Source organism: Onthophagus taurus, chromosome 11 (genome assembly GCF_036711975.1).
Source record: "Onthophagus taurus isolate NC chromosome 11, IU_Otau_3.0, whole genome shotgun sequence".
Lineage (NCBI taxonomy): Eukaryota > Metazoa > Arthropoda > Insecta > Coleoptera > Scarabaeidae > Onthophagus > Onthophagus taurus.
In genome coordinates, this window is record NC_091976.1 from 18,580,108 (window position 1) to 18,596,050 (window position 15,943).

General features: G+C 32.3%; 2 protein-coding genes across 2 annotated transcripts; one reads left to right on the forward strand and one right to left on the reverse strand.

Moving 5' to 3' along the window:
- Positions 1-16: 16 nt before the first annotated feature.
- On the reverse strand, positions 17-15,762 carry LOC111424095 (uncharacterized). The gene is made up of 8 exons (XM_023057524.2): positions 15,471-15,762; positions 15,056-15,323; positions 7,997-8,207; positions 7,586-7,930; positions 7,198-7,524; positions 6,961-7,139; positions 6,718-6,873; positions 17-477 (listed from the first exon to the last, which is right to left on the reverse strand). The coding sequence occupies exons 2-8, from the start codon at positions 15,299-15,301 to the stop codon at positions 202-204; spliced, it is 1,740 nt and encodes a 579-aa protein (XP_022913292.2). The 5' UTR covers positions 15,302-15,323; positions 15,471-15,762; the 3' UTR covers positions 17-201.
- On the forward strand, positions 858-3,138 carry LOC111424096 (serine/threonine-protein phosphatase 4 regulatory subunit 2-like). Its single transcript, XM_023057525.2, has 2 exons — positions 858-1,413; positions 1,633-3,138. The coding sequence occupies exons 1-2, from the start codon at positions 999-1,001 to the stop codon at positions 2,823-2,825; spliced, it is 1,608 nt and encodes a 535-aa protein (XP_022913293.2). The 5' UTR covers positions 858-998; the 3' UTR covers positions 2,826-3,138.
- Positions 15,763-15,943: the final 181 nt, after the last annotated feature.

Here is a 15,943-nt window from a genome sequence, read left to right on the forward strand (position 1 = left end):
AAAATTAACCACTATCTTTATTATAAACAAATAAATTTTATTCAATTTTTGCTCATACATTTATATATACAATCAGTCGCTTACAAAAACGTTTTAAATATCAATAAAAACATATATTTACACAATAATAAAAAAGTTATAACTTAAAAACTAGTTATTTTAAAAAGATCCAATTCTTGAATGAGTATTAACTTTCGCTTCTCATTTAATCAATCTAAGCTCATTCCTGAGAATTTTTCCATTTGGATTACGTGGAATCATGTTCAAAAAGCGTATACCTCCCGATAATTTCTTATAATGAACCACTTTTGGGTTTACATACTTTAAAACGTCTTCCTCTGTTAAAGCCGCTTTTGGTTTCTTTACAATAAAAGCTCTTGGAACTTCTCCAGCTAAAGTATCTGGTACTCCAACCACAGCAACATCAGCTACTGCAGGCATTTCGAGAATTATATTTTCCAATTCAGTTGGAGATACCTTAAACAAAAAATTAAATGAAATTAGTAAAACAAACACAATTTTATACTTGGTTTAAACCTTATACCACATATTCGTGAACATAATTAAAATTGTTTTGAAATCATTAAAATAATTAATGTTAAAAACATTTTTTTAATGTTTTAGAAACTTTAAATAAACTTCGATGATTCAATATAAGATGGCGCTGTCGAATTAAATTATTAAATTATTTTTAAGATTTTTATTTTAATTAATAATACGGATTTAATTATTAATACGAAATTAAATTATTAAATATAAATTGATTATAATTATGTATAAATAGTGATTAAACTTCGACCTCGAGAAATTGTTTATTTTAAGGTTGGTAGTAAACGTCACCTTGCTCAGTTTAGCGATTCAGGCGTACTTCACGTTATTGTCAGCACAACGCAAGTGCTCGCTCGATTTTTTGTTGTTTGTCAAATCAAAGTGTTCAAAGTACGAAGTAAATAGTGTTCAATCGGTTTTGAGACGAAATCGTCGTAAAACGAGACGCAATGGAAAATCCGGAGGAAATCCTACATAGTTTGGAAGAGTTCGCAAAACTAAAACCCAAGGACATTCCGCGCGAACTCGAGGAGTACTTGTGTTTCGTGGCTAAAACGGGGGACCCCGTTTACCAATGGTCCGCTATTAAAAGCCTTTTTAGAGAGAAATTGATTAACGTTATCACGGAGTTTTACGTGTCGTGTCCTTCGATGGACATACCGCCCTGCCCAAATGTCGAAATGTTTAACTACGATTCCATGAAAAATTTTATTTTAGAAAAGTTAGATACGTTTACTTCGGCTCCTTTTACTGTACAGAGAATATGTGAATTACTAACAACCCCACGGAAAGAATATAATAGAATAGATAAATATATGAGGGCCTTAGAGAAGAATATTTTAGTTGTTAGTACGATGGAACCAGGTAAAATAAACGTTTTAAAAGTACATTTTGTACATATACATGTTTCCCTAAATATTTAATATCAAAATTCTCATTAAATTAAAAATTAGTGTTAAAAAGTGAGGTTATGACTCATATTTATGACATTTTCATTTAATTTTAAGGTTAGGTTGAAATGTCATAAACGAAAAGTGAGGTTATGATACATTTTGGTATTAATTTTACTTTTTATTTCTATAGGTACAAGGAGAAATGCAGAAAACGGCGATGGAATAGTAAATGGAATAGAAAACGAACATTTACCCGAAATAATAGCGATCGCAACTGCCACAAACGATATGATGAAAGACATCGATTACAACGCATCATGGCCTCGTATTAACCAAGAAGAACAAGCTTTTATAAACGTAGATCGCCCCACAAGCGAACAATCCTCTTCTTCGTCATCATCTTCATCCTCCTCATCAACAACATCCGAAATTAGCCCACCTCAAGAATCTAGAATTAACATAGACGCGACTACTTCCACCACAGAAACGGTTATAACTTGTTCTGTTACAGAAAGTTCAAGTACATTAACCATTCCAGCCATAATAATAACAGAAAGCGAAGAAAGTTTGGAAAAACCCCTCGAAAATGTTGATGATAACGTCGATGATGAAACTCAAAGCGTTCCAGCACAAGTACAGAAAAGAAGAAATAGTATAGAACCAATTACGACGGATGATGATAACGCAGTAAGCGAACCAGTTGAGAAAATCGATAATCTCGAATTACAAAACGAAGCTGTTGTTTCATCTTCAGAGACGGAAAGTTCAAATTCAAGTTGTTCAAATGATACTGTTCAAACTGACGCTTCGGATAAAAGTGAAAACGAAGAGAATTCTTCGCAACTAACCGAAGAGAATCAAAAGATTAATGTCGATATTGATGAAACTACCTTAGATGAACCAAATATAGAAGAAACTACTAATTTGGAGGAACCAAATATAGAGGAAACAAACTTGGAAGAAACGAATTTGGAAGAAACAAATTTGGAGGAAACTAATTTGAGAGATACGAATTTGGAGGATACAAATATAGGGGAAAAAAATTTGGAACCAAATTCACAAAAAAATTCGGATAAAGATGAAGAGGTTAAAGTGGATGTTGAAGTTTCAAAAGACATAATTGATGAGAAAGTTAATTTTGTAACTGTCACTCCTCCGGATGAACCTGTAAAAGAAATGGTGGTTGAAGAGTGTCCAACAAGTCATAATAAAAAAGAAACGTCAACAGAATCTCCAAAGGTGGAACAAGACCAAGAGACCATCGAAAATAAACCAAACCCTGTATTACAACACCAAGAACAACTAGAAGAAACTCCAATGGAAGTTGATGTTGAAAATCCAGATTCAACAGATATTACTTCTGATGAAACAGCTTCCGTTTAAATAAGGCATTTACCAAAAGTGAAAAAAAAAATGAAAAAAATCGTATCTTAATAATGTGGTTAATTTTTTAATTTTTACGTAATTACTAGCTAATAGATCGTTTACCTGAGGATTTATAAGTGCCTAATTATTTTATTTCCGATTCCCAGTAATTACTATCTACCTTTTTACTTCAGTATTTATTGTAGCTCGATTTTCCGTTTTTATCATTAAGAATTTAAGTTGTAATAAGCAATAAAGTCCCTCATTTGTCACAAGAACAACTGTCTTATTTTTGGTGAGAGAACCTAATAAATAACAGTTTAAATAATAATTTCGTCTGCATAATATTAATTTCATTACTTTTTCTATAAATCCTCAAAAATATTAACTTTCCAATCATAGGCAGAGGACTGCCAGTCTGCATTTACCAACAGAAACGATCGCCGGGCAAAAGATGGCGTTAATTAGAAATTATTAAATTTAAAATTTGTTATCCAACATTCTATTATTTACTTTTTCGTATTAAATCCATATAAAATATATTTGTATCATAAACTCAGATACTTGTGGTACAATTAAAACTAGAACTATTACTGCCATTAGAACTAATAGTAAAACAAGAAACATTCGTGTTTGGCTGTCTTACAAGACGCACAGCTAAATCCGAATGTTTCTAGTTTCAGGTCTAATGTTAGTTCTAGCGACAGTGCTAGTTAACATTAGATAGCGCTAGGTTGTATATTTGTATTGAACTAAAACTAACACAAGACCTAGAACTAGAATCATTCGGATTTAGCCGTCTTGAGAGACGTGCGGCTCAATCCGAGTGTTTCTAGTTCTCAGTCTAGTGTTAGTTCTAGTTTTACACTATCACTAAAACTAACACAAGACGTAGAACTAGAATCATTCGGATTTAGCCGTCTTGAGAGACGTGCGGCTCAATCCGAGTGTTTCTAGTTCTCAGTCTAGTGTTAGTTCTAGTTTTACACTATCACTAAAACTAACACAAGACGTAGAACTAGAAACATTCTGATTAGCCATGCGTCTCTTAAGACGACTAAACCCGAATGATTCTAGATCTAGTGTTAGTTCTGTTTTTGTGTTAGTACTGTCACTAAAACTAAATCTAGAACTAGAATCATTCAGGTTTAGCCGTGCTTCTCTTAAGACGGCTAAACCCGAATGTTTCTAGGTCTAGTGTTAGTTCTAATGCTAGTGCCAACTCTCTAGTTTTAGTACTTATTCAGCGCTAGGTTGTTGTATATTTTTATTGATCTAACACTTGACCATTCGGTTTTAGCCGAATGCGTCTGAAGATCGCATGGCAAATGCTATGATTCTATTTCTATGCTTTTTTTCTAGTTTTAATTGTTATTTAGCGCTAGATGTCGCTAACAAGACTTCTTGCTTCTCTTGGTAGATGATTAATTCATTGCAAGTCAAGAGTGGATTAAGAACCTCGAACACTCACAAATCTCTGGAACATGATGAAACCGGGGATTTCTTATTAAGGATTTTTAAGACAATCTTACACTACATCCTCGTCAACTGAAAGAAACTAATGTCAAAATCGGGCCTATTTGGCCCAACCCAATCCGTGAACAATGATTGAGGCAAACAAAGAACGGGACACTGTTTTATACTTGAAGGTGCTAACTTTTTGGTTTATATTTAATCACTTCATATTCAAGAATGAAGACCACTTTGTTAAGTACAGAAACTCTACTAACACGTCACTGTTATAGAATAATTGTTAGATAGGCAGCTCTTGATTTCTAATGGTTATATAACCAAACGTACAATAGCATGAACCAGCCGCGAATATCATGAAGAACTAACATTAAAAAATAACATTACGTGATTATTATGGACTTATTGTTACTATGTTAGCAGAATATCTGAAGTGTTATGCGATGATGTTAAGTTCGATTGATGAATTGTTTGGTGGTTTGTGAGAGTTGTATCTAAAAGCTAATAGTGGTGATCCTTCAGCTAAAATGGAAAACATACGATGGGGTACTGCTACATCTCAATTTATTATATGCCATAAGATAATTGCTTCTCCCAACATGGCGATCTTTATATTTTTTTGCTAAATAGCCAGCTGTATACTAAATTTGAAGAATCAGTTGAGTAATAGTAGTTTCACACTTGACCAGTTGATATTACAACTCCCCAGCTAAATTAAGTGGAATGCATAACAAAGACTACATGATGCTGATTGATTAAGCTGAGGTTGCTTGTGGCCGAGGCTCTATAACTAATACTTATATTAACAGAAAACTGGTATGGAACAATACAACGCCTCGGTTAATAAGCTGAAAATCGTACATTTCATTCTATTAGGCCGAGGCGCTACTTTTAATACCATATCAACACAAGACTGACATCAAACAACACCTTTTAAAACTTCTAAAAGCAACAATCTCTTAATCAGCGTGGTATGACGTATTAGATGACAGAAGAACGAAGGATTTACCAGTCCTTGTAAATTCTACCATCCTTGTTTTATACCCAATTTTAAGTCTTCAATCGACAAAGACTTAAAAATCGAGGACTGTGAAGTTAGTTTTATTTGCGAGTGTTCTTTGGTTATCCGCGATATCGGTGTTTGTGGTTCCTACTTTTATGGATAAGTTTCCGAAAAATCTAAAGAGTTCTAAAGAAACATTTCCAGTGAAGGTAAAAGAGTATAAACAACATGCATCAACTCAACCTCAACAAGAGGTGGTAGTTGGGTTCGGTTGGTATTTGATACAAATAAAGTATTCCAGAAAAATGAAGATTGGGGTGCTTTTATCGTACACTATACAAACACCAAGAGGAGCTAAACCAACCGATCCTCCCATTGTGGTGTGCAAGATACACATGACAGAATTGATTAATTACTATAACACAAGGTGTGTTACATAACTACACAATATCCGAATTGCACGCCATTTCGGTTGTCATACTTCAATTGGCCAATAATTATAGCAATTAGATTAAAAATAGAGAGAGATAGGTGGTGAAAGCTTGATCATCAAGCGATCTTGGTTACATTTTGTGCGGATACTGTATGCTTTTACCTGATTAAGCCTACAATATTAGATAATACATTGCAGCACCTTCATCTTTAACTTTAGCCTAACTAAAACAGATGAAGTATCATGCCGCTTCATTAATTAGGGGCAATATATTTTTGTTTAGTTAAGGTGAGGTTGCTTTGATTAAAGCAACATTAATACCAGATTAGACAACATATATTGTAGCATCTTGACCTCAAACATGTTCAGCTTAAATTAGGACAAAAATGTGTAATGCATAAATTGACATAAGAAGTGCGCCACATGCTGCTCATATCAGTCCTGTGGAGTTATGTTATGGAAGGCAAATTAAATCTCCATTAAGTATGTAGAAAGACTTACGGAAGAAATTGTAATCTGCAGCAATACGAGAAATTATAGACGAAAAAATAGATAAAAATGTTGACTTACAATTAGCTGTAATTAAATCAAGTGACAGTCCATATTCTTCGCCAATGATTATAATGGAAATAGAAGGCAAAGTACCAAGACCAGTAGGTGTAGTAACGCAAAATATTTAAGTCAGTAAGTAAGTTATTGGCAAATTGGAATGACTGATTTCATCAAAGAGTATTTGAACTAGTAACATTGCTCAATCTGCTCCTTTTTCCAAAGATTAATGAATAAAATTTTGGAAGGTTATAATAAATTTGCCAAAACTTATTTTTATGATATAGCAGTAAATTCAATGACATGGATAAATCATTTGCAGCATTTGCTGTTTGTTTTTATAGCTATGCTTCAGGCTGGTCTTACAAAAAGAATCTTTTTAGACATAACTGGATATTATAACCATTATGATATACCAAATTATGACAGAAAAAAAGTGCATAATTTTAACCTACCTGGTTTCCTTTAACTTTGATTAACTCCTTTGTACGATCAACTATGAAGAAATATTTATCCTCATCATAATAAGCAACATCTCCTGTATGCAACCAACCCTCTTCATCAATAGTTTCAGCTGTCGCTTTTTCATTATTTAAGTATCCTGCCATAATCTAAAACAAAATTATTTTCTTATTTATTATTATAATTTCTTAGGCTGATTCCATTTGAATTAATGACAATCAATTTGAAATTATTACCTGTGGACCTCTAACCAGTAATTCACCTGATTTAAGTTCAGGTAATTCTTCACCTGTAACTAAATCGACAATCTTTGCTTCTGTACTAGCTGCCAAAACCCCACAAGTACCAATTTTGGAGGGTGGAGTCAGAAGAGGCATAAATAAAGTAACTGGTGAACTTTCTGTCATACCATATCCTTAAAACCCACAAAAATATAATTAATCCCATTTTTTTTAATAATAACTAAAAATTACCTTGTCTTATAACAACATCATTGCCACATTTTTGCCGGAACTTCTGTAATAATCCTTCAGGTGCAGAAGCTGCTCCTGAAGTAACATTTTTAATCGATGATAAATGATCTTTGGTAATAGCCGGATGTGACGCTAAGAATAAAAGCAAAGAAGGCACCACGAATAGGAACGTTGGTCGGAATTCTTCTAAAGCTTTAATATAATCTTCCGGCGTGAATTTTGGGAGGGTAATTATATGAACTCCTTGAGATAACGTTGTGTTTAAGATACCGTTAAATCCATAAATGTGGAAGAATGGTAAAACGGTTAAAGCTTGTTCTTGGACATCTAAAACGTAAAAAAAATAATTAAAAACATTTATTTTGGTTAAAGCAAAATTAATTTTTACCAGGATCTCTTTCTTCCATAAAAGCCGGATGTTTAATTTGCAATAAATTAGCGATAAGATTATAATGAGACAACATAACCCCTTTTGGCATTCCGGTTGTACCACTGGAATACGGAAGAATTGCAATTTCTTTTGGATTTATCCCCGGTAGTTCAGCTTGATAATCGGCCATTAATAAATCTTGAAAACCGTGAACATTTTGCGATGCATCATCTTCGCCACCGATGCAAATCGTCGATTTATACCCAAGCAAATGTTTTCCTATCGTTGTTGCTACTTCCAAAAATAACGGAATCGTCATTATCATTTTAACACCAGCATTCTCAAACTGTCTTTTAACTTCATCTAATAACATAATAACAAAGATAATTAATTTAAAATTGTTTTATAATATAATTGTTTTGTATTAACCTGGGGTATATAATGGATTTACAAACGTGACAGTTAATCCAGCTTCTAAAGCTCCGTGACATGCCACTATGTATTCTGGAATGTTTGGAAGAAGCAAACCAACAACGTCTCTTGGTTCCATTCCGCAATGTGCTATTAAACCTTTTGCACATCTTTGAATCATCATTCTCATCATGAAGTAACTGTAAGTTCTTCCTGATACTGCACATGTCTGAAAAATTATTAAAAAATAATTAAATACAATAGTTCTAGGTTTATTGTTAGTTCTAATGGTAATGTTAGTTCTTGTTTTAGTTGTTATTCAGTGTTAGATTGTTGTATATTTTTCATTGAAATAAATCTAGAACTAACACTAGAACTAGAAACGTTCGGGTTTAGCCGCACGTCTCTTAAGACGACTAAACCCGAATGATTCTAGTTTTAGGTTTAGTGTCAGTTCTAGTCACAGTGCTACTGCAAAAGCAGAACTAACACTAGACCTAGAACTAGAAACATTCGGGTTTAGCCGCACGTCTCTTAAGACGGCTAAACCCGAATGATTTTAGTTCTAAGTCTAGTTTTAGTTCTAGTGACAATGCTAATGCAAAAGCAGAACTAACACTAGACCTAGAACTAGAAACATTCGGATTTAGCCGCACATCTTTTAAGACGGCTAAACTCGAATGATTCTAGGTCTAGTGTTAGTTCTAGTTTTAGTTGTTATATAGTGCTAGACTGTTGAATATTTTTTGAGCTAAAGCTAGAACTAACATTAGGCTTAGAACTAGAAACATTCGGATTTAGCCGTCTTAAGAGACGTACGGCTAAACCCGAATATTTCTAGTTCTAGGTCTAGTGTTAGTTTTAGTGATAAGGTTAGTGATAAGGCTCTAGTTCTAGTTGTTATTCAGAGCTAGATTGTTGTATATTTCTATTGAACTAAAACTAGAACTAACGCTTGACCTAGAACTAGAAACATTGGGATTTGAATGTTTCTAGTTCTAGTTCTAGTGTTAGTTCTAATGCTAGTATTAGTTCTTGTTTTAATTGTGATTCAGCGTTAAATTGTCGTGTATTTTTCATTGAACTAAAAATGATTTATTATTCTACAATAAATATAGATTTATTTTTTTTATAAAAATCTATCTAGACAAACATCGAGCCGCAATCATAAATTCATCAACACAGGCAATAAAATTAACCTTTGATCGCAATACATTTCGAAAATTAATTCCTAATACCGAAACCAATCGACTTCGGACGTTGTACGTAAAATCGTATTGATAAAATGAGTTTGATATTGTAAAAATGAAAAGTACAAATTAATTATCATCGATCTACGAACGTGGGGGACAATCTGCTTAAGATCATCAAGTAGATATGAATTTTTGAACGTTGTTCTTGTTACAGGTATCTTAAAATAGAAACTAATTTAAGTTAGGAGTCAAAATAATCTTGTTGAGAATTGTTTTGGTGGAATTGTACTTTTGTACATTTCAATTACTGTTTAGACTCATCTCGATTAATAAAAGTGTGTTTGCGTCAATTGCAGTACACCGAGTAAAGCAATTGGTGTTAATACGTCTATTAAAACGATAAAAACAAGAATGTAAGATGTTAATTTTCGGATTCATTTTAGTAATAACAAAATTGTATTAAATATTTTAACATGTGCGAATTATTTTCATCTTGGGGTTAAAGTTCAAAAAAGTTATTCGGACGTGTGTATATTTATAATTTAGAACACACGTAACTTTATTTTCGTTTCGATGCAGTTTTTTCGTAACTATTTTCGAATCAAAATGCAACTGGTTATATTTAAGATCTATTTGGCAACGCTACTTGTTTATTTAATATTATTATTGCAATCTAATGTTGAATAATTTTTTATCTTTTATTTGGTCTGTAAGTGTTTGTCTCTTCCCTTCGATTTTTTCTTCTGATTATTTTCGATTCTATCGATCGATAAGGGGGCTCGTCCGTATACCTCTCTCGTAATCTTCTGTGTTCAAAAACATATCTCGTTATCAATTAGAACTTCGACCTTTGGATGCATACACATATTCATTTTAATATAGCAATATTACAGCGAGTCGCGATTAAAATCCGGATTTCGTTATCTACACGTGGATAAAAAACTAAAATTGCAGTAAATTTTTTTTTGATATGTGTAATGATAAATGAATATTAATTGAGAAAATCATATTAAGCAAAAAATTCAACTTTGAACTCTGACGTAAAACAACGTCTGAAACAATTCGTATTATTTGATAAATTTGTAATTTATCTATAATCTTCAATAACGTCAATAAACTAATCAGTAGTATATTTTCTAACTCAAACAGTGTAAACCCCTTCAAAAAAATGTTGTAGTTTTGTTGTAGTTATCGTAAACTTTTTGTTAATTTAATCAGTTTTATTGACTTTTATCGTTTTATTACGCACGATGAATTTTGTTGACACATTTTTGAATGGAAGGTGTGGTTTGTTTTCAATGTTAGTTTAAAATATTTGAAATTAGAACGAATATATTTTTATTTATTAAAACGGAACCAATTTGTACAACTACTTCGTATTGATAGAATTTGTAGAACATTCTCATAACAAGGCTGTAGCATAGAACTTTATTTCTTTATTGATTCATGCCAATGTTCTTCTATGAAGAAATTATTGCATCAGTTTATAATCTCAATAGATAATGACATTTCTTTGCGTCACGTTAGTAACTGTACAAAATAAATGTTGCTACCAAATTTTGTACTAATACTGGTTTAAGAAAAGATAACAAACCTCAAAAATGATTCTTGCAGTCTTGTAAAAGCTTCGGAGAAGATTAGCAAGGTTCAAAATGACACATCTCTCTAAAAACTGAAATTCATGAAGCTTTTGGGGAATATACCAAATCTAAACAAAAATTTCCTGAAACAAGAAAGCTAGTACTTTTGCTCAATTAGTAAGCAATTTTAGTAAGCATAACATTTCTTCCTGTGTATCTTTGAAAATCTATGTGCGTGACCTAAACGATTAATATTGTACCACTTGGTACATAAGTTGATTCATCTTACTTATTAATATGGTGACTGTCTTAATTTTTCAAGTAATTGTGATTCTATGTCATTGAAAATATTAATTTTTGCATCATATTCTTATTGGCGAAGAAATAATATTACAACACAAAACCAAATAATTCCCAATGAACACGATGGGATAATACAAGAGTGCCGAAGCAGACTTGGAGCTGGATGAATCAAGGTTCAGATTGTGTTGCTCTCGAGATCGCGATCCTGAAATTTGATAGGGATTTTGATCAAGTTGAATAAGAAAAATGGAACAAGATCCAATCAGAAGAGCACAGAAAGCACTTATCAAAAGCAATTAGATCTTACTTGTTATGAAAAGTAATAGTACCGAAAAGAAACTTTGTATATATTATAATGAGTGAGATTCCTCGTCAACTTAAAGGATTGACATTAAAACAGGCCAAAAAAAGCGGATACATAAGATACAGCGCGATACACCTGTATACAATGTATGGTAGGAGAAAACTTGGTAACCTTGATTATCTTGATAAAGGTATAAAAGTACATATTAAGAAAATGACGAAACGAGCCAAAATCTCCACAAAACCCAAAGTTAAGTGTGAGAAGTTTTTATACCAGCAAAGCAAAGCTCATAGCAATGGTTATGTTGTACACGGTATCTGCATTGAGCATTACAGTAACATAATGGTAATTTTTGCATAAAGTGTACAGCTTGGTGACCTTCGACTTGCTTGTCAACGAAAGACAGGCGAAGAAATAAAGGAATACACAGGTGAAGCCAGATAAGTGCTTATAGCTAGCTGACTAAACACACTTATACCAAACAAGAATATGGAACGAAGTGCACTAATGAAAAGTAATTTTGAAGAAAAATATAAGATATAGAATCATGTATTGGCTGATATTTTACTATGACTTGGTATAAATAACTGTTGCTATATAAGCAGGCATAAAAACCTACGGTATCATACCGACGCTGCCAAGCCAAAACGACATAAACGACATTTACTTGATTTTTCAGGAATCACTAAAAAATTTCATCAGGTCGTATTCAAATAGGCATTTGCGCAATCTTTAAACCAATATTACGGCGATTGATTGTTTGCAGTTATGTAGCTTTAATTGTTGGATGCTGATTTAAAAATCCTGTTCAACGGTGTACCTAAGTAAAAAGTGACCATTTTGGCGTTTATGCCATTTTGACTTGACACCGTCGATATCTAGCTATATCTAGCTACATAGCCAGAATTCAAAGATTTTAGAAGAAAATTTTAAGATACATTGTTGATATAGTTTGGTACATTAGGAACAGCGGCGTCCATAAGGACCTGAAAATTTAAACAATAGACTAAACTATCAGGAAATTTGCCAAGATGTATCTAAAATTCTTGTAGGTGTGTCTAAAGTCCTTCAAATCGAGCAGATGTAGATGTAGTTCCATCAGTTACATTTAAATTGTTCATCGGCAAAAAAAAAAAATGTTTGCCCCATCTAGTACAACGAGTAAAATCAAGTCAGTTCTTTTTCTTTCTACTCTGTCTCATTTCTAGTGACCTATTCTGTTATGTTGTAAGTGTGTCTACAATCCTTCATATCGACTAGATACAGATGGAGCTCCATCAGTTAGATTTAAATTGCTCCTGTGCAAGAAAAACCTTTTCCCCAGTTACTACAACGGTTTTCTATCCATTTCTTCTTCTTTCTAGTTTTTCTCATTTCTAGTCGACTAGATATAGATGGAACTCCATCAGTACTCCCACGGATACAATTTTATCCAAAGGAACTCCCAGTATTGTTCAACCATATTAAACCAATTAGGGTCCAGGTATCAGCTTATTTTAAAATTAGCATTTCAAAGCCTAAATTAACATTTACACTAGTGGTGGAACGGATATCCGGCAACTATCCGGTATCCTGCTTATCCGGCCATTTTTTACAATCCGTCCGGATACCGGATAGTTACCAAATATGCAGCTTTGGCCGGATATTAAAAACCTATTACTAAGTACTTCATCATTCACAGGAATTAGTATCTCTTTTAGGTGTTGGACACTGCAAATAATAATCAAGTTCAACCGCAATAGGACTTTTTTCTTTGAATACAACTTTATATATATCAGGTTTGTCATTAGCCAACCTCATTGTAACAATCCCAATACGATATATGTATAAAATCTCTTGTTGCAGTTTCGTCTAATTTTCATCGATAACTTGCAAAATTCGCTATAAAATTAATTTCTTAAAGGATCCTTGTGGAAATATCACCAATTATTAATTAAAGTATCCTCTTTTTAATGCAACAAGCCGTTTTGACAAATAGCTTTTAGTTTTTGAGAAATAAATTTTTGAAATTGTCAACAATTTTTCGAATTTTGCAATTTCGTCCATTAAGTTTTAAAAATTCGTATAAAATCCATTTCTTGGAATATGAGTATGAAAATCTCCTAAAGTGTTAATAAAAGTGCCTTCTTTCCAATGAAAAAGCCGTTTTGAAAAATCACATTTAGTTCTTCAGAAATAAATTTTTGAAATTATCGACAATTTATGGAATTTTGCAATTTTCGCCGATTAAGTTTTAAAAATTCCTATAAAATCCAGTTCTTGGAATATGAGTATGAAAATCTCCCAAAATGTTAATAAAAGTGTCTTCTTTCCAATGAACCAACCCGTTTTGAAAAATAGCTTTTAGTTTTTGAGAAAACAATATTTGAAGTTTTGATCAATTTTTCAATGTTGCAATTTTCATCGATAACTTGCAAAATTCGCTATAGAATTCATTTCTTGAAGGGTTGCTTCGTTAGTTAAATCAGCATTAAAAAAGTTCATGTTGTATCTTGGATCCAAATAAGTTGACATATCTATCACCTTTCTTATTAATTTCATTTTTATTCAAATATCGCAATAATGTGACAATGTAGGGTATCACTTCAGAAATGTATCAGAAATTATAACCATAATGGCCGGATAGATAACCGGCTATCCGGCCGAAGGGGATCCGTCTCTTCGCAAAATCATTATCCGTTGCATCACTAATTTACACTCTTAGTTGAGTTGATGACTTCCTTATTTAATAAAAATCTTTCTATTTTTCTACAACTTCATGAAATCTGATCTCGGGTTTTTGAACACCGTTTATATTTCTTCTCGGCTGTTTATTATTCAGTTGTGGTTTAACATGAAAAGCTTAAAGGTAAAAGTGCCTCGTGGCGCCTCTGTTTACTTTGATACACATGTTGGAAACCTTGCCTTTCGTGGTCGAAATCAATTTACAAGGATCGATTTTGATATGGAGTTGTTTGAAATATATTCTATTCTATAATGTAAATACAATTCTATAAAATACTAGGTATCAAGTTTTCTAGGAATGCAACAAATGAAAAATACGTCAACATGATTATTAATAATAACTGAATATCATCTGCTTAAGGATGATACTTGTTATGTTATCTAATTAATGAATGATTTGAATATGTTGATAGAAATTTATTTGGATTGAGTTAAAACAGTTGTGTTTACCTTAGGGTCATTCTAAATCACTAATTAAATCAACAATAAAATACCTCAATAAATTTACAAATAATGACCGATTATCGTTCTATTGTTAAACGTGTTTGTGCAAATATTTTGCTATCTAAATGAAAGGAAACCGATGATTACAAATAATTTCCTTTTCCTCGTGGTACAAAGTACAAATTTCATTCTACACGCTCACCTGGTTAATCTTAATACGAATTTGAGATCAGACTTTGAGGTTTTATTATGGATTAAAAAAGGTGATTATCACTAAATATGAATCGTAAAATGAACAATCAGAGATGAGTAATAAATTTTTTGAGTTGTTTTTTTATTCATGTCGATTCAAATAAAAAATAATTACACATTTTTTTCTAAGTAATAAAAGTAATTATTGTTGACCTTTAATTAAATCCTATTATTTTTGTTTGAATGTTAAAACGTGTTTATTTCTTATAGTTTTTCAAGGTTTTCTAAATATTCTTTATCATAAGTAAATAAGAAAATATTTTTAGATAAAACTTACCGATGCTGGTTGATCGCCCCACTTTTCGTAGTCCTTCCAAATGTGTTCAACGACATTCTCATTAGGCACTTTCACATTACCTAACGATGTCTGCACGATGTTACTGTTGTATTTCTCCTCAGGTTGATGTTTCAAACTGCTGTATTCTCTCCTTCCAAACGCACTACTACACTGAATACTTTCAATACTTTTCAATTTAGACCATTGTAAACTATGATTTTTTAAAACACGCATAAACTTGGCCATTCTTTAATAAACGCAGATTTTTCTGAAAGGAAATAAGAAATATTTAGAACTGAAATTAGAACCGTTTCGAATGTGTTTTTGAAAGGTTTCGCGGGAGAATAAATTTAGAAATAAATTGATTTTCTTCGCATTCTTAAATTACGATTAATAAATCAAAATAAATACGTACCAATTCACTAAATTTCAAATTAAATGAAATCAGAAATAGTTTTTCACTGGCGGGATTATTATTTATTTATAGCTTGGTTGTACGCAATAGGATAAACTTGTACTGAAGGGTGCTAAATACCACAAATTATTTGCAAACGTGCGGGAGTGAAAGTACTGGTCCAAATTCACACCTTTCTTATAAATAAGTAAAACGATTGACGAGAAATTGAATTTATAAACTTGTGCCCAAGTCCAAACACAACTAGGTGCAAAGTTCAGGACGCTCTCCGTCGTTCTCTTGTACAAATATATTGTATTCCACAACTAAAACTAGGTATATATACTACGTCCCTGCCTCTCTTATCGGGTGTGTGCATCTTTAACCGACATTCTCTTAGAACCCCCCAGATTAGTATCTTTTAAGTTTATCTGATTTGCGCTAGATTAATTATTAAGTGCATCCTTTTATAAATTAGGTTGTTTTTTTCGACA